This window comes from Cygnus atratus, unplaced genomic scaffold (genome assembly GCF_013377495.2).
Source record: "Cygnus atratus isolate AKBS03 ecotype Queensland, Australia unplaced genomic scaffold, CAtr_DNAZoo_HiC_assembly HiC_scaffold_40, whole genome shotgun sequence".
In the NCBI taxonomy this organism is placed as follows: Eukaryota; Metazoa; Chordata; class Aves; order Anseriformes; family Anatidae; genus Cygnus; species Cygnus atratus.
The window spans coordinates 128682-152007 of NW_026109996.1; the positions used below are offsets into that span (position 1 = coordinate 128682).

The following is a 23326-nucleotide window of genomic DNA, read 5'->3' on the forward strand; positions in this document are numbered from 1 at the left end:
GGGGGGGGGAAGGGGTGTTTTTGGGGGGGGATTTTTTTGTGTACCCCTTTTTTGTGTACCCCTTTTTTTTGCGCCCTCCATATATTTTCGCCCCCCGTATATTTTTGTTTCTCCTTTTCATCCCCTTTTCCCTTTTTTATCCCCTTTTCCCTTATCCCCTTTTCCCTTATCCCCTTTTCCCTTTTTTATCCCCTTTTCCCTTTCCATCCCCTTTTCCCTTTCCATCCCCTTTTCCCTTTCCATCCCCTTTTCCCTTTTTATCCCCTTTTTCCATCCCCTTTTCCCTTTTTCATCCCCTTTTCCCTTTCCATCCCCTTTTCCCTTTTTTTATCCCCTTTCCATCCCCTTTTCCCTTTCCATCCCCTTTTCCCTTTCCATCCCCTTTTCCCTTTTCATCCCCATTTCCCTTTTCATCCCCTTTTCCCTTTTTATCCCCTTTTCCCTTTCCATCCCCTTTTTCCATCCCCTTTTCCCTTTCCATCCCCTTTTCCCTTTCCATCCCCTTTTCCCTTTCCATCCCCTTTTCCCTTTTTATCCCCTTTTCCCTTTTTATCCCCTTTTCCCTTTTTATCCCCTTTTCATCCCCTTTTCCCTTTTTATCCCCTTTTCCCTTTTTTTATCCCCTTTTCATCCCCTTTTCCCTTTTCATCCCCTTTTCCCTTTTTATCCCCTTTTTTATCCCCTTTTCCCTTTCCATCCCCTTTTCCCTTTTCATCCCCTTTTCCCTTTTTTATCCCCTTTTCCCTTTCCATCCCCTTTTCCCTTTTTATCCCCTTTTTCCATCCCCTTTTCCCTTTCCATCCCCTTTTCCCTTTCCATCCCCTTTTCCCTTTCCATCCCCTTTTCCCTTTTTATCCCCTTTTCCCTTTTTTATCCCCTTTTCCCTTTTTATCCCCTTTTCCCTTTTTTATCCCCTTTTCCCTTTTTTATCCCCTTTTCCTTTTCCATCCCCTTTTCCCTTTTTTATCCCCTTTTCCCTTTCCATCCCCTTTTCCCTTTCCATCCCCTTTTCCCTTTCCATCCCCTTTTCCCTTTCCATCCCCTTTTCCCTTTCCATCCCCTTTTCCCTTTTTTTATCCCCTTTTCCCTTTCCATCCCCTTTTCCCTTTTTATCCCCTTTTCCCTTTCCATCCCCTTTTCCCTTTCCATCCCCTTTTCCCTTTCCATCCCCTTTTTCCATCCCCTTTTCCCTTTCCATCCCCTTTTTCCATCCCCTTTTCCCTTTCCATCCCCTTTTTCCATCCCCTTTTCCCGTTCCATCCCCTTTCCCATCCCTTTTCATTTTCAATCCCGTTTTTTCCACCCCCCTTCCTTTTTCACCCCCCTTTCTTTCAATTCCACCCCCAAACCCTTTTATTCACCCACCCCCCAAAAAAAAAAAAACCCTTTTCCTTACCCACCCCCAAAAAAAAAAACCCCTTTTCCTTACCCACCCCCAAAAAAAAAAACCCTTTCCCTTACCCACCCCCCCAAAAAAAAAAAAAAACCCCTTTTCCTTTACCCACGCCCAAAACCCCCTTTTTTCCCCCCGTTTTCCCCCCAAACCCTCAGTCCACCTGAAGCGCCACTTCATGTTCCGCAACCACCTGTGCCTGGCCTTCGAGCTGCTCTCCTACAACCTCTACGACCTCCTGCGCAACACCAACTTCCGCGGCGTCTCGCTCAACCTCACGCGCAAGTTCGCCCAGCAGCTCTGCACCGCCCTCCTCTTCCTCGCCACCCCCGAGCTCAGCATCATCCACTGCGACCTCAAGCCCGAGAACATCCTGCTCTGCAACCCCAAGCGCAGCGCCATCAAGATCGTCGACTTCGGCAGCTCCTGCCAGCTGGGGCAGAGGGTGAGCCCGAGGCCCCGCCCACTTTTTTTTGGGAGCCACGCCCACTTTAGGCCACGCCCCCGGGCGGTTTGGCCCCGCCCCTTTTTGTTTTGGCCCCGCCCGTAAGGCTTTTGGGGGTGGATGCTTCGGGTATAGGTGTGGCCCCAGGTAGGTTTTCGGGTTGGAGGTCTAAGCCCCGCCCCCTTATAAGCCACGCCCCCTTTTAAGCCACGCCCACTTTGGTTGGGACCCACCCGCTTTCGTTTTGGCCCCGCCCATAAGGCTTTTGGGGGTGGATGCTTCGGGTGTAGGTTTGGCCCCAGGTAGGTTTTCGGGTTGGAGGGCTAAGCCCCGCCCCCTTATAAGCCACGCCTACTTTTAAGCCACGCCCACTTTGGTTGGGACCCACCCGCCTTCGTTTTGGCCCCGCCCCTAAGGGTTTGGGGGAAGGATGCTTCGGGGATGGGTTCAGCCCCAGGTAGGTTTTCAGGTTGTAAGGTTAAGCCCCGCCCCCTTTTAAAGCCCCCGCCCACTTTTAAGCCACGCCCCCTTTGGTTGGGCTCCGCCCATAAAGGCTTTGGCCCCGCCCGTAAGGGTTTTGGGGTCAACCCCTGGTTTTGGGGAAAGGGAGATGCTGCGGGGACGGGTTCAGCCCCAGGTAGGTTTTGGGGATGGAGGGCTAAGCTCCGCCCACTTTTAAGCCACGCCCACTTGTTTTTAAGCCACGCCCACTTTGGTTGGGACCCACCCGCTTTCGTTTTGGCCCCGCCCATAAGGGTTTTGGGGGTGGATGCTTCGGGTGTAGGTGTGGCCCCAGGTAGGTTTTCGGGTTGGAGGTCTAAGCCCCGCCCCCTTATAAGCCACGCCTACTTTTAAGCCACGCCCACTTTGGTTGGGACACGCCCTCTTTTGGTTTGGCCCCGCCCATAAGGCTTTTGGGGTCCACCCCCAGTTTTTGGGGAAGGGTCGATGCAGCCCTGCGGGGAAGGGTTCGGCCCCAGTTGGCTTTTGGGGCTGGAGAGCTAAGCCCCGCCCATTTTGAAGCCACTCCCACTTTTAAGCCACGCCCCCCTTTTTGGTTAGGCTCCGCCCATGAAGGTTTTGGCCCCGCCCATGTAGGTTTGGGGGAAGGGGAGGTGCCGCGGGGACGGGTTCAGCCCCAGGTAGGGTTTTCAGGCTGGAGGTCTAAGCCCCGCCCCCTTCGAAAACCCCGCCCACTTTTAGGCCCCGCCCATTTGGTTGGGACAACGCCCCCCCTTTGCTTGTCCCCGCCCCCTTTTTGTTTTGGCCCCGCCCACAAGGGTTTGGGGGAAGGATGCTTCGGGGATGGGTTCAGCCCCGGGAAGGTTTTCAGGTTGGAAGGCTAAGCCCCGCCCCCTCCAAAGCCCCTCCCACTTTTAGGCCACGCCCCCTTTGGTTGGGGCCGTCCCGCCTTTTGGTTTGGCCCCGCCCACGAATGTTTTAGCCCCGCCCCCTGGTTTGGGGGGAGGGGCGCCGCCGCGCTGTGGGGCTGGGTTTGGGGAAGGAGGAGGGTTAAGCCACGCCTCCCAAAGAGTTAGGCCACGCCCCCAAATGGTTAAGCCACGCCCCCAATGGTTAGGCCACGCCCACAAATTGTTATGCCCCGCCCCCAATGGCTGAGTCCCAGGTGGGTGGGGGGCTGCGGAAGGGTTAAGCCACGCCCCCCAACGTGGTTAAGCCACGCCCACCCAGTGGGCTAAGCCACACCCCCCAAGGGCTAAGCCACGCCTCCCAATGGCTAACAGCTGGGTGGATAAGCTCCGCCCCCAGAGAGTTAAGCTCCGCCCCCAGGTTAAGCTCCGCCCCCTTTTAAAGGCACACGTGCCCCAGTATTTCCTGGGGTCCTTCCCACCCTGGTAGGAGCCAAGCCCCGCCCCCAGGGACTTAACCCCGCCCCCTCCATAATTGACCACGCCCGTCCACGAGTGGCCACGCCCCTCACAAATTGACCACGCCCCTTTTTAAAGACACACGTGCCCCCAGTATTTACCCAGCACCTTCCCACCCCGGTAGGGGCCAAGCCCCGCCCCCAGGGGCATAGCCCCGCCCCCTCACCAAGTGACCACGCCCCTTTGTAACTGACCACACCCCCCATGAGTGGCCACGCCCCTTTTTAAAGACACACGCGCCCCCAATATTCACCCAGCACCTCCCCACCCCGGTAGGATCCAACCCCTGCCCTTTCGTCGCTCAGGCCCCGCCCCCAGGTCTTAGCCCCGCCCCCTCACCAAGTGACCACACCCCTTTGTAACTGACCACGCCCCTTTTTAAAGACACACGCGCCCCCCAATATTCACCCAGCACCTCCCCACCCCGGTAGGATCCAACCCCCGCCCTTTCGTCGCCCAGGCCCCGCCCCCAGGGCTTAGCCCCGCCCCCTCACCAAGTGACCACGCCCCTTTGTAACTGACCACCCCCCCCCCCCCATGAGTGGCCACGCCCCTTTTTAAAGACACACGCGCCCCCCCAATATTCACCCAGCACCTCCCCATCCTGGTAGGATCCAACCCCTGCCCTTTCGTCGCCCAGGCCCCGCCCCCAGGGCTTAGCCCCGCCCCCTCACCAAGTGACCACACCCCTTTGTAACTGACCACGCCCCTTTTTAAAGACACACGCGCCCCCCAATATTCACCCAGCACCTCCCCACCCCGGTAGGATCCAACCCCCGCCCTTTCGTCGCCCAGGCCCCGCCCCCAGGGCTTAGCCCCGCCCCCTCACCAAGTGACCACGCCCCTTTGTAACTGACCACACCCCCCCATGAGTGGCCACGCCCCTTTTTAAAGACACACGCGCCCCCCAATATTCACCCAGCACCTCCCCATCCTGGTAGGATCCAACCCCTGCCCTTTCGTCGCCCAGGCCCCGCCCCCAGGGCTTAGCCCCGCCCCTTCCCGGCCTAAGCCCCGCCCCTCTGCCCTCCCCCAGATCTACCAGTACATCCAGAGCCGCTTCTACCGCTCGCCCGAGGTGCTGCTGGGGCTGCCCTACGACCTGGCCATCGACATGTGGTCGCTGGGCTGCATCCTGGTCGAGATGCACACCGGGGAGCCCCTCTTCAGCGGCTCCAACGAGGTGGGCGGGGCCTGTGGCAGGGGGCGGGGCTTGCGGGGGAAGGGGGCGGGGCCTGCGGGGGGAGGGGGGAGGGGTTTGGGGGCAGGGAGGGCGAGGGGAGTGAATAGGGCGCGCTGGCCCTTTAAGGGGGTGGGTGGGGTTTGTAGAGGGGGTGGAGCCTCATGGTGGAGGGGGTGGGGCAGGGGGCGGGGTTAGCTCCAAGCGGGTGGGCGGGGCTTACAGGGGGCGGGGCTTCGCTGGGGGGCGTGGGCCCCTCCCCTCCTGGGGGGGTCACAGTGGTGGGAGGGGCTTTGGAGGGGTGGGAGGGGCTTTGAGGGAGGGGCGTGGCTTTGAAGTGAGGGGTGGGGCTTGGAGGGGCGGGGCCAAAGGGACCCACTGCCTCCCGGGGCATGCTGGGAGTTGTAGTCCTGGCGAGGGGAGGGGCTTTTGGTGCCCTCCTGGTGGGGGGAGGACCCCGGGGGTGGCCCCAGAGGGGTCAGGGTGGCCTCAGGGACCCCAAGGACATCCCTAAAAGGGTCGTGGTAGCCTTGGGGACGTCAGGGATGTCCCCAAAAGGGTCAGGGTGGCCTCAGGGATGTCCCCAAAAGGGTCAGGGTGGCCTTGGGGACCTCAGGGATGTCCCCAAAGGGGTCGGGGTGGCCTCAAGGACATCCTCAATAGGGTCGGGGTGGCCTCGGTGACATCTGTGATGTCCCTAAAAGGGTCAGGGTGGCCTCAGGGACCCCAAAGACATCACTTAAAGGGTTGGGATGGCCTTGGGGACCCCAGGAATGTCCCTTAAAGGGTCGTGGTAGCCTTGGGGACCTCAGTGATGTCCCCAAAAGGGTTGGGGTGGCCTCAGGGACGTCCCCAAAAGGGTCAGGGTGGCCTCAGGGACCCCAAAGACATCACTTAAAGGGTTGGGGTGGCCTTGGGGACCCCAGGGACATCCCCAATAGGGTCAGGGTGGCCTTAGTGACCCCAAAGATGTCCCTTAAAGGGTTGGGGTGGCCTTGGGGACCCCAGGGTCGTCCCCAAAAGGGTCGGGGTGGCCTTGGGGATCTCAGTGATGTCCCCAAAAGGGTTGGGGTGGCCTCAGGGACATCCCCAATAGGGTCAGGGTGGCCTTGGGGACCCCAAAGACATCCCTTAAAGGGTTGGGGTGGCCTTGGGGACCCCAGGGACATCCCCAATAGGGTCAGGGTGGCCTTAGTGACCCCAAAGATGTCCCCAAAAGGGTTGGGGTGGCCTTGGGGACCCCAGGGACATCCCCAATAGGGTCAGGGTGGCCTTAGTGACCCCAAAGATGTCCCTTAAAGGGTTGGGGTGGCCTTGGGGACATCCCCAATAGGGTCAGGGTGGCCTTAGTGACCCCAAAGATGTCCCTTAAAGGGTTGGGGTGGCCTTGGGGACCCCAGGGACATCCCCAGTAGGGTCAGGGTGGCCTTAGTGACCCCAAAGATGTCCCTTAAAGGGTTGGGGTGGCCTTGGGGACATCGCCAATAGGGTCAGGGTGGCCTTAGTGACCCCAAAGATGTCCCTTAAAGGGTTGGGGTGGCCTTGGGGACCCCAGGGACATCCCCAATAGGGTCAGGGTGGCCTTAGTGACCCCAAAGATGTCCCTTAAAGGGTTGGGGTGGCCTTGGGGACATCCCCAATAGGGTCAGGGTGGCCTCAGTGACCCCAAGAATGTCCGTGAAAGGGTCACGGTGGCCTTGTGGACCTCAGTGATGTCCCCAAAAGGGTCGGGGTGGCCTCAGGGATGTCCCCAGTAGGGTCAGGGTGGCCTGGGTGACATCTGTGACGTCCCCAAAAGGGTCAGGGTGGCCTTGGGGACCCTGGGGACATCCCCAGTAGGGGCAGGGTGCCCTTGGAGACCCCCCAACCCACCCCGCTACCGGGGCTGCCCCATCCCCTTTCCCCCCACCACGGGCGGTTTCGGGGACACCTTGGGGTGGTCCCGGGGTGGGGGTGGGGGACACGGGGGGGGGGACCTTGGGGACACCCGTGTCCCCTCCGTGTCCCCAGGCTGACCAGATGAACCGCATCGTGGAGGTGCTGGGGCTGCCGCCCCCCCACATGCTGGAGCAGGCCCCCAAAGCCCGCAAGTACTTCGAGAAGCTGCCCGAGGGCGGCTGGGCCCTCAAGAGGAACAAAGAGACCAAGAAGGTGAGCGGGAGGCTTCCCAGTGCCTCCCAGTACGGCCCAGTTAGCTCCTCCAGGCTGCCCAGTACCGCCCCGTAGCTCCTAAAGGTCTCCCAGTATGACCCAGTTGATTTTTAGAGCTTCCCAAAATTCACCCGGGGCTTTTTGGAGCTGCTTCAGGGTATCCCAGTTGCTCCCAGTATGGCCCAGTAGCTCCTCAAGGCTTCCCAGTACCTCCCAGTATGGTCCAGTAGTATCTCAAGGTCTCCCAGTATGGTCCAGTTGATTTTCAGAGCCTCCTGGGATCCGCTTGGTGCTTTTTGGAGCTGCTTCAGGGTATCCCAGTTGCTCCCAGTATGGCCCAGTAGCTCCTCAAAGCTTCCCAGTATGGCCCAGTAGCTCCTGGAGGCCTCCCAGTACCGCCCCGTAGCTCCTAAAGCTCTCCCAGTATGGCCCAGTTGATCTTAAGTACTTGCAGGGATCCATTCATTGCTTTTTGGAGCTGCTTCAGGGTATCCCAGTTGCTCCCAGTATGGCCCAGTAGCTCCTCAAGGCTTCCCAGTACCTCCCAGTATGGTCCAGTAGTATCTCAAGGTCTCCCAGTATGGTCCAGTTGATTTTCAGAGCCTCCAGGGATCCGCTTGGTGCTTTTTGGAGCTGCTTCAGGGTATCCCAGTTGCTCCCAGTATGGCCCAGTAGCTCCTCAAAGCTTCCCAGTATGGCCCAGTAGCTCCTGGAGGCCTCCCAGTACCGCCCCGTAGCTCCTAAAGCTCTCCCAGTATGGCCCAGTTGATCTTAAGTACTTGCAGGGATCCATTCATTGCTTTTTGGAGCTGCTTCAGGGTATCCCAGTTGCTCCCAGTATGGCCCAGAAGCCCCTCAAGACTTCCCAGTACATCCCAGTAGCTCCTTGAGGCTGCCCAGTACCACGCGGTAGCTCCTAAAGGTCTCCCAGTATGGCCCAGTAGCTCCTCAAGGCTTCCCAATACGTCCCAGTAGCTCCTCGAGGCTTCCCAGTATGGCCTAGTAGCTCCTAAAGCTCTCCCAGTATGGCCCAGTAGCTCCTAAAGCTCTCCCAGTATGGCCCAGTAGCTCCTCAAGGCTTCCCAGGATGGCCCAGTTGATCTTCCGATCCTCCCAGTATGTCCCAGTTGCCCTTCAGGGCCTCCCAGTTTCCCTTCAGAGCTCACTGGCATCCCCTCGGTGCCTCCCAGGATGTCCCAGTGCCTCCCAGTACAGCCCAGTAGCCAGTAGATGTATCCCAGTATTGCCCCAAACCCTTGAGATCCCCCAAAAAGACCACCCCAATCTTTCCAGACCTCCCCCAAACCCTTCAAATTCCCCCAAAGACCACCCCAAACCTCTCAGCTCTCCCCCAAAGACCCCCAAATCCTTCAGATCCCCCCAAAATTCCACCCCGACCTCTCCAGAGACCCCCAAACCCTCCAAATCTCCCCCAAAATACCACCCCAACCCCTCCAGATCTCCCCAAAGACCCCCAACCCCTTTAAATTCCCCCCAAAAAACACTCCAACCCTCTCAACCCTTCCCCCCAAACCCCAAAACCCTTCAAATCCCCCCAAAAGACCGCCCTACCCCTCTCAGCTCTTCCCCAAAGACCCCCAAACCCTTTAAATTCCCCCAAAAGACCACCCCAACCCTCTCAGATCTCTCCCAAAGACCCAAAGACCGCCCCAACCTCTCCGGAGCCCCCCAAACCCTCCAAATCTCCCCCGAAGACCCCCCAAAACCCCCTCAGCTCTCCCCCAAAGACCCCCAACCCCCCTCAAAAAACCCCAAACCCTTTAAATTCCCCCAAAAGACCACCCCAACCCTCTCAGATCTCTCCCAAAGACCCCAAAGACCGCCCCAACCTCTCCGGAGCCCCCCAAACCCTCCAAATCTCCCCCGAAGACCCCCCCAAAACCCCCTCAGCTCTCCCCCAAAGACCCCCAACCCCCCTCAAAAAACCCCAAACCCTTTAAATTCCCCCAAAAGACCACCCCAACCCTCTCAGATCTCTCCCAAAGACCCCAAAGACCGCCCCAACCTCTCCAGAGCCCCCCAAACCCTCCAAATCTCCCCCGAAGACCCCCCAAAACCCCCTCAGCTCTCCCCAAAGACCCCCAACCCCCCTCAAAAAACCCCAAACCCTTTAAATTCCCCCAAAAGACCACCCCAACCCTCTCAGATCTCTCCCAAAGACCCCAAAGACCGCCCCAACCTCTCCGGAGCCCCCCAAACCCTCCAAATCTCCCCCGAAGAGCCCCCAAAACCCCCTCAGCTCTCCCCCAAAGACCCCCAACGCCCCTCAAAAAACCCCAAACCCTTTAAATTCCCCCAAAAGACCACCCCAACCCTCTCAGATCTCTCCCAAAGACCCCAAAGACCGCCCCAACCTCTCCGGAGCCCCCCAAACCCTCCAAATCTCCCCCGAAGACCCCCCAAAACCCCCTCAGCTCTCCCCCAAAGACCCCCAACCCCCCTCAAAAAACCCCAAACCCTTTAAATTCCCCCAAAAGACCACCCCAACCCTCTCAGATCTCTCCCAAAGACCCCAAAGACCGCCCCAACCTCTCCAGAGCCCCCCAAACCCTCCAAATCTCCCCCGAAGACCCCCAAAACCCCCTCAGCTCTCCCCCAAAGACCCCCAAACCCTTCAGATCTCCCCCAAATTACCACCCCAACCCTCTCAGATCTCTCTCAGACCCCAAAAGACCACCCCAACCTCTCCAAAGACCCCCAAACCCTTTAAATTCCCCCCAAAAGACTACCTCAAGCCTCTCAGCTCTCCCCCAAAGACCACCCCAACCTCTCCAGCTCTTCCCCAAAGACCCCCAAACCCTTTAAATTCCCCCAAAAGACCACCCCAACCCTCTCAGATCTCTCCCAAAGACCCCAAAGACCGCCCCAACCTCTCCGGAGCCCCACAAACCCTCCAAATCTCCCCCGAAGACCCCCCAAAACCCCCTCAGCTCTCCCCCAAAGACCCCCAACCCCCCTCAAAAAACCCCAAACCCTTTAAATTCCCCCAAAAGACCACCCCAACCCTCTCAGATCTCTCCCAAAGACCCCAAAGACCGCCCCAACCTCTCCGGAGCCCCCCAAACCCTCCAAATCTCCCCCGAAGACCCCCAAAACCCCCTCAGCTCTCCCCCAAAGACCCCCAAACCCTTCGGATCTCCCCCAAATTACCACCCCAACCCTCTCAGATCTCTCTCAAAGACCCCAAAAGACCACCCCAACCTCTCCAAAGACCCCCAAACCCTTTAAATTCCCCCCAAAAGACTACCTCAAGCCTCTCAGCTCTCCCCCAAAGACCACCCCAACCTCTCCAGCTCTTCCCCAAAGACCCCCAAACCCTTTAAATTCCCCCAAAAGACCACCCCAACCCTCTCAGATCTCTCCCAAAGACCCCAAAGACGGCCCCAACCTCTCCGGAGCCCCCCAAACCCTCCAAATCTCCCCCGAAGACCCCCCAAAACCCCCTCAGCTCTCCCCCAAAGACCCCCAACCCCCCTCAAAAAACCCCAAACCCTTTAAATTCCCCCAAAAGACCACCCCAACCCTCTCAGATCTCTCCCAAAGACCCCAAAGACCGCCCCAACCTCCCCGGAGCCCCCCAAACCCTCCAAATCTCCCCCGAAGACCCCCCAAAACCCCCTCAGCTCTCCCCCAAAGACCCCCAACCCCCCTCAAAAAACCCCAAACCCTTTAAATTCCCCCAAAAGACCACCCCAACCCTCTCAGATCTCTCCCAAAGACCCCAAAGACCGCCCCAACCTCCCCGGAGCCCCCCAAACCCTCCAAATCTCCCCCGAAGACCCCCCCAAAACCCCCTCAGCTCTCCCCCAAAGACCCCCAACCCCCCTCAAAAACCCCCAAACCCTTTAAATTCCCCCAAAAGACCACCCCAACCCTCTCAGATCTCTCCCAAAGACCCCAAAGACCGCCCCAACCTCTCCGGAGCCCCCCAAACCCTCCAAATCTCCCCCGAAGACCCCCCAAAACCCCCTCAGCTCTCCCCCAAAGACCCCCAACCCCCCTCAAAAAACCCCAAACCCTTTAAATTCCCCCAAAAGACCACCCCAACCCTCTCAGATCTCTCTCAGACCCCAAAGACCGCCCCAACCTCTCCGGAGCCCCCCAAACCCTCCAAATCTTCCCCGAAGACCCCCCAAAACCTCCTCAGCTCTCCCCCAAAGACCCCCAACCCGCCTCAAAAACCCCCAAACCCTTTAAATTCCCCCAAAAGACCACCCCAACCCTCTCAGATCTCTCCCAAAGACCCCAAAGACCGCCCCAACCTCTCCGGAGCCCCCCAAACCCTCCAAATCTCCCCCGAAGACCCCCAAAACCCCCTCAGCTCTCCCCCAAAGACCCCCAACCCCCCTCAAAAACCCCCAAACCCTTTAAATTCCCCCAAAAGACCACCCCAACCCTCTCAGATCTCTCCCAAAGACCCCAAAGACCGCCCCAACCTCTCCGGAGCCCCCCAAACCCTCCAAATCTCCCCCGAAGACCCCCAAAACCCCCTCAGCTCTCCCCCAAAGACCCCCAACCCCCCTCAAAAAACCCCAAACCCTTTAAATTCCCCAAAAGACCACCCCAACCCTCTCAGATCTCTCCCAAAGACCCCAAAGACCGCCCCAACCTCTCCGGAGCCCCCCAAACCCTCCAAATCTCCCCCGAAGACCCCCCCAAAACCCCCTCAGCTCTCCCCCAAAGACCCCCAACCCACCCCAAAACCCCCTTCCCCCTTCTCCCCCCTACCCCAGCCCTGACGCCCCGCCGTTCCCCCCTCCCCTCTTTTTTTTTTTTTCTCTCCCCCCCTCACCCCAGGAATACAAAGTCCCGGGGACGCGGCGGCTCCACGAGGTGCTGGGGGTGGAGAGCGGGGGGCCGGGGGGCCGGCGAGCGGGCGAGCAGGGCCACTCGCCCTCCGACTACCTGAAGTTCAAGGACCTGGTGTTGCGCATGTTGGACTACGAACCCCGGAGCCGCATCACCCCCTTCTACGCGCTGCAGCACAACTTCTTCAAGAAGACCAGCGACGAAGGCACCAACACCAGCAACAGCACCTCCACCAGCCCCGCCATGGAGCACAGCCACAGCACCAGCACCACCAGTTCCGTCTCCAGCTCGGGTACGGGTCACTGGGTCACGTCCTCGGGTCCGCCGAGATCTGAGGTTAACGTGGTTGGGGTTGCACGGGGTCGGCGTGGTGTCCCCGAAACGTCGTGTCCCCGAAACGTCGTGTCCCCAAAACGTGAGGTCCTCAAAATGTGGTGCCCCCAAAACGTGGCCGGGGTGCTCAGTCTTCTCCACGTCCTACATCGTTTTGGTTCCTTGGGCCACCGTTGTGCCCCAAAACGTGGTTGGGGTGCTCGGTCTTCTCTAGGATTCAGGTCCTACATCATTTGGGCTCCTTGGGTCTCCAAGGTGCCCCAAAACGTGGCTATGGGGCTCAGTCTTCTCCAGGCTTCTCATCCTACATCATTTTGGTTCTTTGGTCCACCGCTGTGGCCCAAAACGTGGTTGGGGTGCTCAGTCTTCTTTAGGTTCCGCATCTGATGTTTTGGTTTCTTGGATCACCGTTGTGCCCCAAAACGTGGCCGTGGTGCTCAGTCTTCTCCACGTCCTACATCGTTTTGGTTCCTTGGGCCACCGTTGTGCCCCAAAACGTGGTTGGGGTGCTCGGTCTTCTCTAGGATTCAGGTCCTACATCATTTGGGCTCCTTGGGTCTCCAAGGTGCCCCAAAACGTGGCTATGGGGCTCAGTCTTCTCCAGGCTTCTCATCCGATGTTGTTTTGGTTCCTTGGGCCACCGCTGTGGCCCAAAACGTGGTTGGGGTGCTCAGTCTTCTTTAGGTTCCACATCTGATGTTGTTTTGGTTTCTTGGATCACCGTTGTGCGTTGTCCTACATCGTTTGGGCTCCTTGGGACACTGTTGTGTCCCAAAACGTGGCCAGGCTCCACGTCCTACATCATTTGGGCTCCTTGGGACTCCAAGGCGCCCCAAAACGTGGCCGTGGTGCTCAATCTTCTCCATGTCCTACATCATTTGGGCTCCTTGGGACTCCAAGGCGCCCCAAAACGTGGCCGTGGTGCTCAATCTTTTCCAGGCTCCATGTCCTACATCATTTTGGTTCTTTGGGCCACCATGGTGTCCCCAAAACGGGGTTGAGGTGGTTGGTCTTCTCCAGGCTCCATATCCGCTCTTGTTTTGCCTTTTTCGGCCACCGTTGTGTCCCAAAACGTGGCCGTGGTGCTCAATCTTCTCCATCCTTCATGTCCTACATCGTTTTGGTTCCTCGGGCCACCGTTGTGCCCCAAAACGTGGTTGGGGTGCTCGGTCTTCTCTAGGATTCAGGTCCTACATCATTTGGGCTCCTTGGGTCTCCAAGGTGCCCCAAAACGTGGCTATGGGGCTCAGTCTTCTCCAGGCTTCTCATCCGATGTTGTTTTGGTTCTTTGGTCCACCGCTGTGGCCCAAAACGTGGTTGGGGTGCTCAGTCTTCTTTAGGTTCCACATCTGATGTTGTTTTGGTTTCTTGGATCACCGTTGTGCGTTGTCCTACGTCGTTTGGGCTCCTTGGGACACTGTTGTGTCCCAAAACGTGGCCAGGCTCCACGTCCTACATCATTTGGGCTCCTTGGGACTCCAAGGTGCCCCAAAACGTGGCTATGGGGCTCAGTCTTCTCCAGGCTTCTCATCCGATGTTGTTTTGGTTCCTTGGGCCACCGTTGCGTCCCAAAATGTGGCCAGGCTCCATGTGCTTCATCATTTGCGCTCCTTGGGACTCCAAGGCGCCCCAAAACGTGGCCGTGGTGCTCAGTCTTCTCCATCCTTCATGTCCTACATTGTTTTGGTTCCTTGGGCCACCGTTGTGCCCCAAAACGTGGCCGTGGTGCTCAGTCTTCTCCACGTCCTACATCGTTTTGGTTCCTCGGGCCACCGTTGTGCCCCAAAACGTGGTTGGGGTGCTCGGTCTTCTCTAGGATTCAGGTCCTACATCATTTGGGCTCCTTGGGTCTCCAAGGTGCCCCAAAACGTGGCTATGGGGCTCAGTCTTCTCCAGGCTTCTCATCCGATGTTGTTTTGGTTCCTTGGGCCACCGCTGTGGCCCAAAACGTGGTTGGGGTGCTCAGTCTTCTTTAGGTTCCACATCTGATGTTGTTTTGGTTTCTTGGATCACCGTTGTGCGTTGTCCTACATCGTTTGGGCTCCTTGGGACACTGTTGTGTCCCAAAACGTGGCCAGGCTCCACGTCCTACATCATTTGGGCTCCTTGGGTCTCCAAGGCGCCCCAAAACGTGGCCGTGGTGCTCAATCTTCTCCAGGCTCCATGTCCTACATCATTTTGGTTCTTTGGGCCACCATGGTGTCCCCAAAACGGGGTTGAGGTGGTTGGTCTTCTCCAGGCTCCATATCCGCTCTTGTTTTGCCTTTTTTGGCCACCGTTGTGTCCCAAAACGTGGCCGTGGTGCTCAATCTTCTCCATCCTTCATGTCCTACATTGTTTTGGTTCCTTGGGCCACCGTTGTGCCCCAAAACGTGGTTGGGGTGCTCAGTCTTCTCCAGGCTCTGTATCCGATCTTGTTTTGCCTCTTGGCCACCGTTGTGTCCCAAAACGTGGCCACGGTGCTCAGTCTTCTCCATGTCCTACATCATTTGGGTTCCTTGGTCCACTGTCGTGCCCCAAAACGTGGTCGGGGTGCTCAGTCTTCTCCAGGCTCTGTATCCGACCTTGTTTTGCCTCTTTTGGCCACCGTTGTGTCCCAAAACATGGTTGGGGTGCTCGGTCTTCTTTAGGTTCCACGTCCGATGTCGTTTTGGTTTCTTGGATCATCGTTGTGTCCCAAAACGTGGCCATGGTGCTCAGTCTTCTGCATCCTTCGTGTCCTACACCCTTTGGGCTCCTTGGGACACTGTTGTGTCCCAAAACGTGGCCAGGCTCCATGTCCTACATCATTTGGGCTCCTTGGGTCTCCAAGGTGCCCCAAAACGTGGCTATGGGTCTCAGTCTTCTCCAGGCTTCTCATCCGATGTTGTTTTGGTTCCTTGGGCCACCGTTGTGTCCCAAAATGTGGCCAGGCTCCATGTGCTTCATCATTTGCGCTCCTTGGGACTCCAAGGCGCCCCAAAACGTGGCCGTGGTGCTCAGTCTTCTCCATCCTTCATGTCCTACATTGTTTTGGTTCCTTGGGCCACCGTTGTGCCCCAAAACGTGGTCGGGGTGCTCAGTCTTCTCCACGTCCTACATCGTTTTGGTTCCTCGGGCCACCGTTGTGCCCCAAAACGTGGTTGGGGTGCTCGGTCTTCTCTAGGATTCAGGTCCTACATCATTTGGGCTCCTTGGGTCTCCAAGGTGCCCCAAAACGTGGCTATGGGGCTCAGTCTTCTCCAGGCTTCTCATCCGATGTTGTTTTGGTTCTTTGGTCCACCGCTGTGGCCCAAAACGTGGTTGGGGTGCTCAGTCTTCTTTAGGTTCCACATCTGATGTTGTTTTGGTTTCTTGGATCACCGTTGTGCGTTGTCCTACATCGTTTGGGCTCCTTGGGACACTGTTGTGTCCCAAAACGTGGCCAGGCTCCACGTCCTACATCATTTGGGCTCCTTGGGACTCCAAGGCGCCCCAAAACGTGGCCGTGGTGCTCAATCTTCTCCAGGCTCCATGTCCTACATCATTTTGGTTCTTTGGGCCACCATGGTGTCCCCAAAACGGGGTTGAGGTGGTTGGTCTTCTCCAGGCTCCATATCCGCTCTTGTTTTGCCTTTTTCGGCCACCGTTGTGTCCCAAAACGTGGCCGTGGTGCTCAATCTTCTCCATCCTTCATGTCCTACATTGTTTTGGTTCCTTGGGCCACCGTTGTGCCCCAAAACGTGGTTGGGGTGCTCAGTCTTCTTTAGGTTCCACATCTGATGTCGTTCTGGTTTCTTGGATCACCGTTGTGCCCCAAAACGTGGCCGTGGTGCTCAGTCTTCTCCATGTCCTACATCATTTGGGTTCCTTGGTCCACTGTCGTGCCCCAAAACGTGGTTGGGGTGCTCAGTCTTCTCCAGGCTCTGTATCCGATCTTGTTTTGCCTCTTGGCCACCGTTGTGTCCCAAAACGTGGTCGGGGTGCTCAGTCTTCTCCACGTCCTACATCGTTTTGGTTCCTTGGGCCACCGTTGTGCCCCAAAACGTGGTTGGGGTGCTCGGTCTTCTCTAGGATTCAGGTCCTACATCATTTGGGCTCCTTGGGTCTCCAAGGTGCCCCAAAACGTGGCTATGGGGCTCAGTCTTCTCCAGGCTTCTCATCCGATGTTGTTTTGGTTCTTTGGTCCACCGCTGTGGCCCAAAACGTGGTTGGGGTGCTCAGTCTTCTTTAGGTTCCACATCTGATGTTGTTTTGGTTTCTTGGATCACCGTTGTGCGTTGTCCTACATCGTTTGGGCTCCTTGGGACACTGTTGTGTCCCAAAACGTGGCCAGGCTCCACGTCCTACATCATTTGGGCTCCTTGGGTCTCCAAGGTGCCCCAAAACGTGGCTATGGGGCTCAGTCTTCTCCAGGCTTCTCATCCGATGTTGTTTTGGTTCTTTGGTCCACCGCTGTGGCCCAAAACGTGGTTGGGGTGCTCAGTCTTCTTTAGGTTCCACATCTGATGTTGTTTTGGTTTCTTGGATCACCGTTGTGCGTTGTCCTACATCGTTTGGGCTCCTTGGGACACTGTTGTGTCCCAAAACGTGGCCAGGCTCCACGTCCTACATCATTTGGGCTCTTTGGGTCTCCAAGGTGCCCCAAAACGTAGCTATGGGGCTCAGTCTTCTCCAGGCTTCTCATCCGATGTTGTTTTGGTTCCTTGGGCCACCGTTGCGTCCCAAAATGTGGCCAGGCTCCATGTGCTTCATCATTTGCGCTCCTTGGGACTCCAAGGCGCCCCAAAACGTGGCCGTGGTGCTCAGTCTTCTCCATCCTTCATGTCCTACATTGTTTTGGTTCCTTGGGCCACCGTTGTGCCCCAAAACGTGGTCGGGGTGCTCAGTCTTCTCCACGTCCTACATCGTTTTGGTTCCTCGGGCCACCGTTGTGCCCCAAAACGTGGTTGGGGTGCTCGGTCTTCTCTAGGATTCAGGTCCTACATCATTTGGGCTCCTTGGGTCTCCAAGGTGCCCCAAAACGTGGCTATGGGGCTCAGTCTTCTCCAGGCTTCTCATCCGATGTTGTTTTGGTTCTTTGGTCCACCGCTGTGGCCCAAAACGTGGTTGGGGTGCTCAGTCTTCTTTAGGTTCCGCATCTGATGTTGTTTTGGTTTCTTGGATCACCGTTGTGCGTTGTCCTACATCGTTTGGGCTCCTTGGGACACTGTTGTGTCCCAAAACGTGGCCAGGCTCCACGTCCTACATCATTTGGGCTCCTTGGGACTCCAAGGTGCCCCAAAACGTGGCTATGGGGCTCAGTCTTCTCCAGGCTTCTCATCCGATGTTGTTTTGGTTCCTTGGGCCACCGTTGCGTCCCAAAATGTGGCCAGGCTCCATGTGCTTCATCATTTGCGCTCCTTGGGACTCCAAGGCGCCCCAAAACGTGGCCGTGGTGCTCAGTCTTCTCCGTCCTTCATGTCCTACGTTGTTTTGGTTCCTTGGGCCACCGTTGTGCCCCAAAACGTAGTTGGGGTGCTCGGTCTTCTCTAGGATTCAGGTCCTACATCATTTGGGCTCCTTGGGTCTCCAAGGTGCCCCAAAACGTGGCTATGGGGCTCAGTCTTCTCCAGGTTTCTCATCCTACATCATTTTGGTTCTTTGGTCCACCGCTGTGGCCCAAAACGTGGTTGGGGTGCTCAGTCTTCTTTAGGTTCCGCATCTGATGTTGTTTTGGTTTCTTGGATCACCATTGTGCGTTGTCCTACATCGTTTGGGCTCCTTGGGACACTGTTGTGTCCCAAAACGTGGCCAGGCTCCACGTCCTACATCATTTGGGCTCCTTGGGACTCCAAGGCGCCCCAAAACGTGGCCGTGGTGCTCAATCTTCTCCAGGCTCCATGTCCTACATCATTTTGGTTCTTTGGGCCACCATGGTGTCCCCAAAACAGGGTTGAGGTGGTTGGTCTTCTCCAGGCTCCATATCCGCTCTTGTTTTGCCTTTTTCGGCCACCGTTGTGTCCCAAAACGTGGCCGTGGTGCTCAATCTTCTCCATCCTTCATGTCCTACATTGTTTTGGTTCCTTGGGCCACCGTTGTGCCCCAAAACGTGGTTGGGGTGCTCGGTCTTCTCTAGGATTCAGGTCCTACATCATTTGGGCTCCTTGGGTCTCCAAGGTGCCCCAAAACGTGGCTATGGGGCTCAGTCTTCTCCAGGCTTCTCATCCGATGTTGTTTTGGTTCTTTGGTCCACCGCTGTGGCCCAAAACGTGGTTGGGGTGCTCAGTCTTCTTTAGGTTCCACATCTGATGTTGTTTTGGTTTCTTGGATCACCGTTGTGCGTTGTCCTACATCGTTTGGGCTCCTTGGGACACTGTTGTGTCCCAAAACGTGGCCAGGCTCCACGTCCTACATCATTTGGGCTCCTTGGGTCTCCAAGGTGCCCCAAAACGTGGCTATGGGGCTCAGTCTTCTCCAGGCTTCTCATCCGATGTTGTTTTGGTTCCTTGGGCCACCGTTGTGTCCCAAAATGTGGCCAGGCTCCATGTGCTTCATCATTTGCGCTCCTTGGGACTCCAAGGCGCCCCAAAACGTGGCCGTGGTGCTCAGTCTTCTCCATCCTTCATTTCCTACATTGTTTTGGTTCCTTGGGCCACCGTTGTGCCCCAAAACGTGGTTGGGGTGCTCGGTCTTCTCTAGGATTCAGGTCCTACATCATTTGGGCTCCTTGGGTCTCCAAGGTGCCCCAAAACGTGGCTATGGGGCTCAGTCTTCTCCAGGCTTCTCATCCGATGTTGTTTTGGTTCCTTGGGCCACCGTTGCGTCCCAAAATGTGGCCAGGCTCCATGTGCTTCATCATTTGCGCTCCTTGGGACTCCAAGGCGCCCCAAAACGTGGCCGTGGTGCTCAGTCTTCTCCATCCTTCATGTCCTACATTGTTTTGGTTCCTTGGGCCACCGTTGTGCCCCAAAACGTGGTTGGGGTGCTCGGTCTTCTTTAGGTTCCACATCTGATGTTGTTTTGGTTTCTTGGATCACCGTTGTGCCCCAAAACGTGGCCGTGGTGCTCAGTCTTCTCCACGTCCTACATCGTTTTGGTTCCTTGGGCCACCGTTGTGCCCCAAAACGTGGTTGGGGTGCTCGGTCTTCTCTAGGATTCAGGTCCTACATCATTTGGGCTCCTTGGGTCTCCAAGGTGCCCCAAAACGTGGCTATGGGGCTCAGTCTTCTCCAGGCTTCTCATCCGATGTTGTTTTGGTTCTTTGGTCCACCGCTGTGGCCCAAAACGTGGTTGGGGTGCTCAGTCTTCTTTAGGTTCCACATCTGATGTTGTTTTGGTTTCTTGGATCACCGTTGTGCGTTGTCCTACATCGTTTGGGCTCCTTGGGACACTGTTGTGTCCCAAAACGTGGCCAGGCTCCACGTCCTACATCATTTGGGCTCCTTGGGACTCCAAGGCGCCCCAAAACGTGGCCGTGGTGCTCAATCTTCTCCAGGCTCCATGTCCTACATCATTTTGGTTCTTTGGGCCACCATGGTGTCCCCAAAACAGGGTTGAGGTGGTTGGTCTTCTCCAGGCTCCATATCCGCTCTTGTTTTGCCTTTTTCGGCCACCGTTGTGTCCCAAAACGTGGCCGTGGTGCTCAATCTTCTCCATCCTTCATGTCCTACATTGTTTTGGTTCCTTGGGCCACCGTTGTGCCCCAAAACGTGGTTGGGGTGCTCGGTCTTCTCTAGGTTCCACATCTGATGTCGTTCTGGTTTCTTGGATCACTGTTGTGCCCCAAAACGTGGCCACGGTGCTCAGTCTTCTCCATGTCCTACATCATTTGGGTTCCTTGGTCCACTGTCGTGCCCCAAAACGTGGTCGGGGTGCTCAGTCTTCTCCAGGCTCTGTATCCGACCTTGTTTTGCCTCTTTTGGCCACCGTTGTGTCCCGAAACGTGGCCACGGTGCTCAATCTTCTCCACGTCCTACATCATTTGGGCTCCTTGGGACTCCAAGGTGCCCCAAAATGTGGCCGTGGTGCTCAATCTTCTCCAGGCTCCATGTCCTACAGCATTTGGGTTCCTTGGGCCACCAAGGTGCCCCGGAACGTGACCAGGCTCCACATCCTACATCATTCGGGCTCCTCATGTCACCCCAAAACGCGTCCGTGGCGCTCGGTCTTCTGTCCCCGTCTGTGTCTCTCCAGGGTGACATCTCCCCATGCCACCACCTCCCGTGTCCCTTCCCCACCCTATTGCCCCCATGTCCTCCACAGGGACATCTCCTGAGGCCACCCCACCACTTTGGGGACATCCCCATGTCCCCGTGGCTGATGTCCCCATGTCCCCATGACTGATGTCCCCGTGTCCCCATGGTTGATGTCCCCCATCCCCACTCCACCACCACACCCGTGCCTCTCACGTGTCCCTTCCCCATCATATTGTCCCCATGTCCTCCACGGGGACACCTCCTGAGGCCACCCCACCCCCTTGGGGACATCCCCGTGTCCCCGTGGTTGATGTCCCTGTGGTTGATGTCCCCCATCCCCACGTCACCACCACACCCGTGCCTCTCACGTGTCCCTTCCCCACCCTATTGTCCCCATGTCCTCCACAAGGACACCTGAGGCCACCTCAGCACTTTGGGGACATCCCCGTGTCCCCGTGGCTGATGTCCCTGTGGTTGATGTCCCCGTGTCCCCGTGGCTGATGTCCCCCATCCCCACGTCACCACCACACCCGTGCCTCTCACGTGTCCCTTCCCCGCCCTACTGTCCCCATGTCCTCCACAAGGACACCTGAGGCCACCCCACCCCCTTGGGGACATCCCCGTGTCCCCGTGGCTGATGTCCCCGTGTCCCAGTGGCTGATGTCCCCATGTCCCCGTGGCTGATGTCCCCCATCCCCACGTCACCACCACACCCGTGCCTCTCATGTGTCCCGTCCCCATCCTATTGTCCCCATGTCCTCCACGGGGACACCCGAGGCCACCCCACCCCCTTGGGGACGTCCCCGTGTCCCAGTGGCTGATGTCCCCGTGTCCCCGTGGCTGATGTCCCAGTGGCTGATGTCCCCATGTCCCTGTGGCTGATGTCCCCCATCCCCACGTCACCACCACACCCGTGCCTCTCATGTGTCCCGTCCCCATCCTATTGTCCCCATGTCCTCCACGGGGACACCTGAGGCCACCCCACCCCCTTGGGGACATCCCCGTGTCCCCGTGGCTGATGTCCCCGTGTCCCAGTGGCTGATGTCCCCATGTCCCCGTGGCTGATGTCCCTGTGGTTGATGTCCCCGTGTCCCCGTGGCTGATGTCCCCCATCCCCACGTCACCACCACACCCGTGCCTCTCATGTGTCCCGTCCCCATCCTATTGTCCCCATGTCCTCCACGGGGACACCCGAGGCCACCCCACCCCCTTGGGGACATCCCCGTGTCCCCGTGGCTGATGTCCCCGTGTCCCAGTGGCTGATGTCCCCATGTCCCCGTGGCTGATGTCCCTGTGGTTGATGTCCCCGTGTCCCCGTGGCTGATGTCCCCCATCCCCACGTCACCACCACACCCATGCCTCTCACGTGTCCCTTCCCCGCCCTACTGTCCCCATGTCCTCCACAAGGACACCTGAGGCCACCCCACCCCCTTGGGGACATCCCCGTGTCCCCGTGGCTGATGTCCCCGTGTCCCCGTGGCTGATGTCCCTGTGGTTGATGTCCCCGTGTCCCCGTGGCTGATGTCCCCCATCCCCACGTCACCACCACACCCGTGCCTCTCATGTGTCCCGTCCCCATCCTATTGTCCCCATGTCCTCCACGGGGACACCTGAGGCCACCCCACCCCCTTGGGGACATCCCCGTGTCCCCGTGGCTGATGTCCCCATGTCCCCGTGGCTGATGTCCCTGTGGTTGATGTCCCCGTGTCCCCGTGGCTGATGTCCCCCATCCCCACGTCACCACCACACCCGTGCCTCTCATGTGTCCCGTCCCCATCCTATTGTCCCCATGTCCTCCACGGGGACACCCGAGGCCACCCCACCCCCTTGGGGACGTCCCCGTGTCCCCGTGCCTGATGTCCCCATCCTTGTCCCTCGCAGGTGGCTCCAGTGGCTCGTCCAACGACAACCGCAGCTACCGCTACAGCAACCGCTACTACGGGAGCGCGGCCCCCGCGCACACCGACTACGAGATGCAGAGCCCCCAGGTACGGCCCCGGGGGGCACCCATGGGTGGCCCCGCGCCCGGGGGACGCTTCGGGTGGGTGGCACGGACCTCAGGGGTGGCCCGGTCCCAGCGGGCGGGAGAGGTGGAAATTGGGGATCCGCTTGTGGTCTTGGTGGGATCTTGGGGACCTCTGTGGGTGTGGTGGGGCCTTGGGGACCTCCATGACCGTGGTGGGACCTTGGGGACCTCCATGATCTTGGTGGGACCGTGGGGATCTCCCTTTGGGACCTCTCTGGCCATGGTGGGACCTTGGGGACCTCCCTGATCATGGTGGGACCTCCCTTGGGGACCTCCATGATCTTGGTGGCACCTTGGGGACCTCCCTTGGGGACCTCCATGACCATGGTGGGACCATGGGGACCTCTGGTGGGACCTCCCTTGGGGACCTCCATGATCTTGGTGGCACCTTGGGGACCTCCCTTGGGGACCTCCATGACCATGGTGGGACCATGGGGACCTCTGGTGGGACCTCCCTTGGGGACCTCCATGATCTTGGTGGCACCTTGGGGACCTCCCTTGGGGACCTCCATGACCATGGTGGGACCATGGGGACCTCCCTGATCATGGTGGGACCTCCCTTGGGGACCTCCATGATCTTGGTGGCACCTTGGGGGCCTCCCTTGGGGACCTCCATGACCATGGTGGGACCATGGGGACCTCCATGACCGTGGTGGGACCTCCCTTGGGGACTTCTTTGGCCATGGTGGCACCTTGGGGACCTCCCTGACCATGGTGGGACCTCCCTTGGTGACCTCCCTGGTCATGATGGGACCTTGGGGACCTCCCTGACCATGGTGGCACCTTGGGGACCTCCCTTGGGGACCTCCTTGGTCATGATGGGACCTTGGGGACCTCCATGACCATGGTGGCACCTTGGGGACACCCCTGGTCACACTGGGTGGCCTTGGGGGACCCCATGGCCACGTGACACCCATGGCCGCAAGGTAGGGACCCCGTAACCA

The 23326-nt window shown here is 58.2% G+C and overlaps 1 protein-coding gene across 1 annotated transcript in view; it reads left to right on the forward strand.

Annotated features, from left to right (window-relative positions):
- Positions 1–1556: 1556 nt before the first annotated feature.
- LOC118261604 (uncharacterized) overlaps positions 1557–23326 on the forward strand; it is a 48761-nt gene continuing 26991 nt past the window's right edge. Inside the window, exons 1-5 of the mRNA XM_050716810.1 lie at positions 1557–1838; positions 4764–4910; positions 6918–7058; positions 11877–12180; positions 22238–22344. Coding sequence (XP_050572767.1) covers positions 1572–1838; positions 4764–4910; positions 6918–7058; positions 11877–12180; positions 22238–22344 — 966 coding nt within the window. The 5' untranslated portion in view covers positions 1557–1571. The remainder of the gene's footprint in view (positions 1839–4763; positions 4911–6917; positions 7059–11876; positions 12181–22237; positions 22345–23326) is intronic.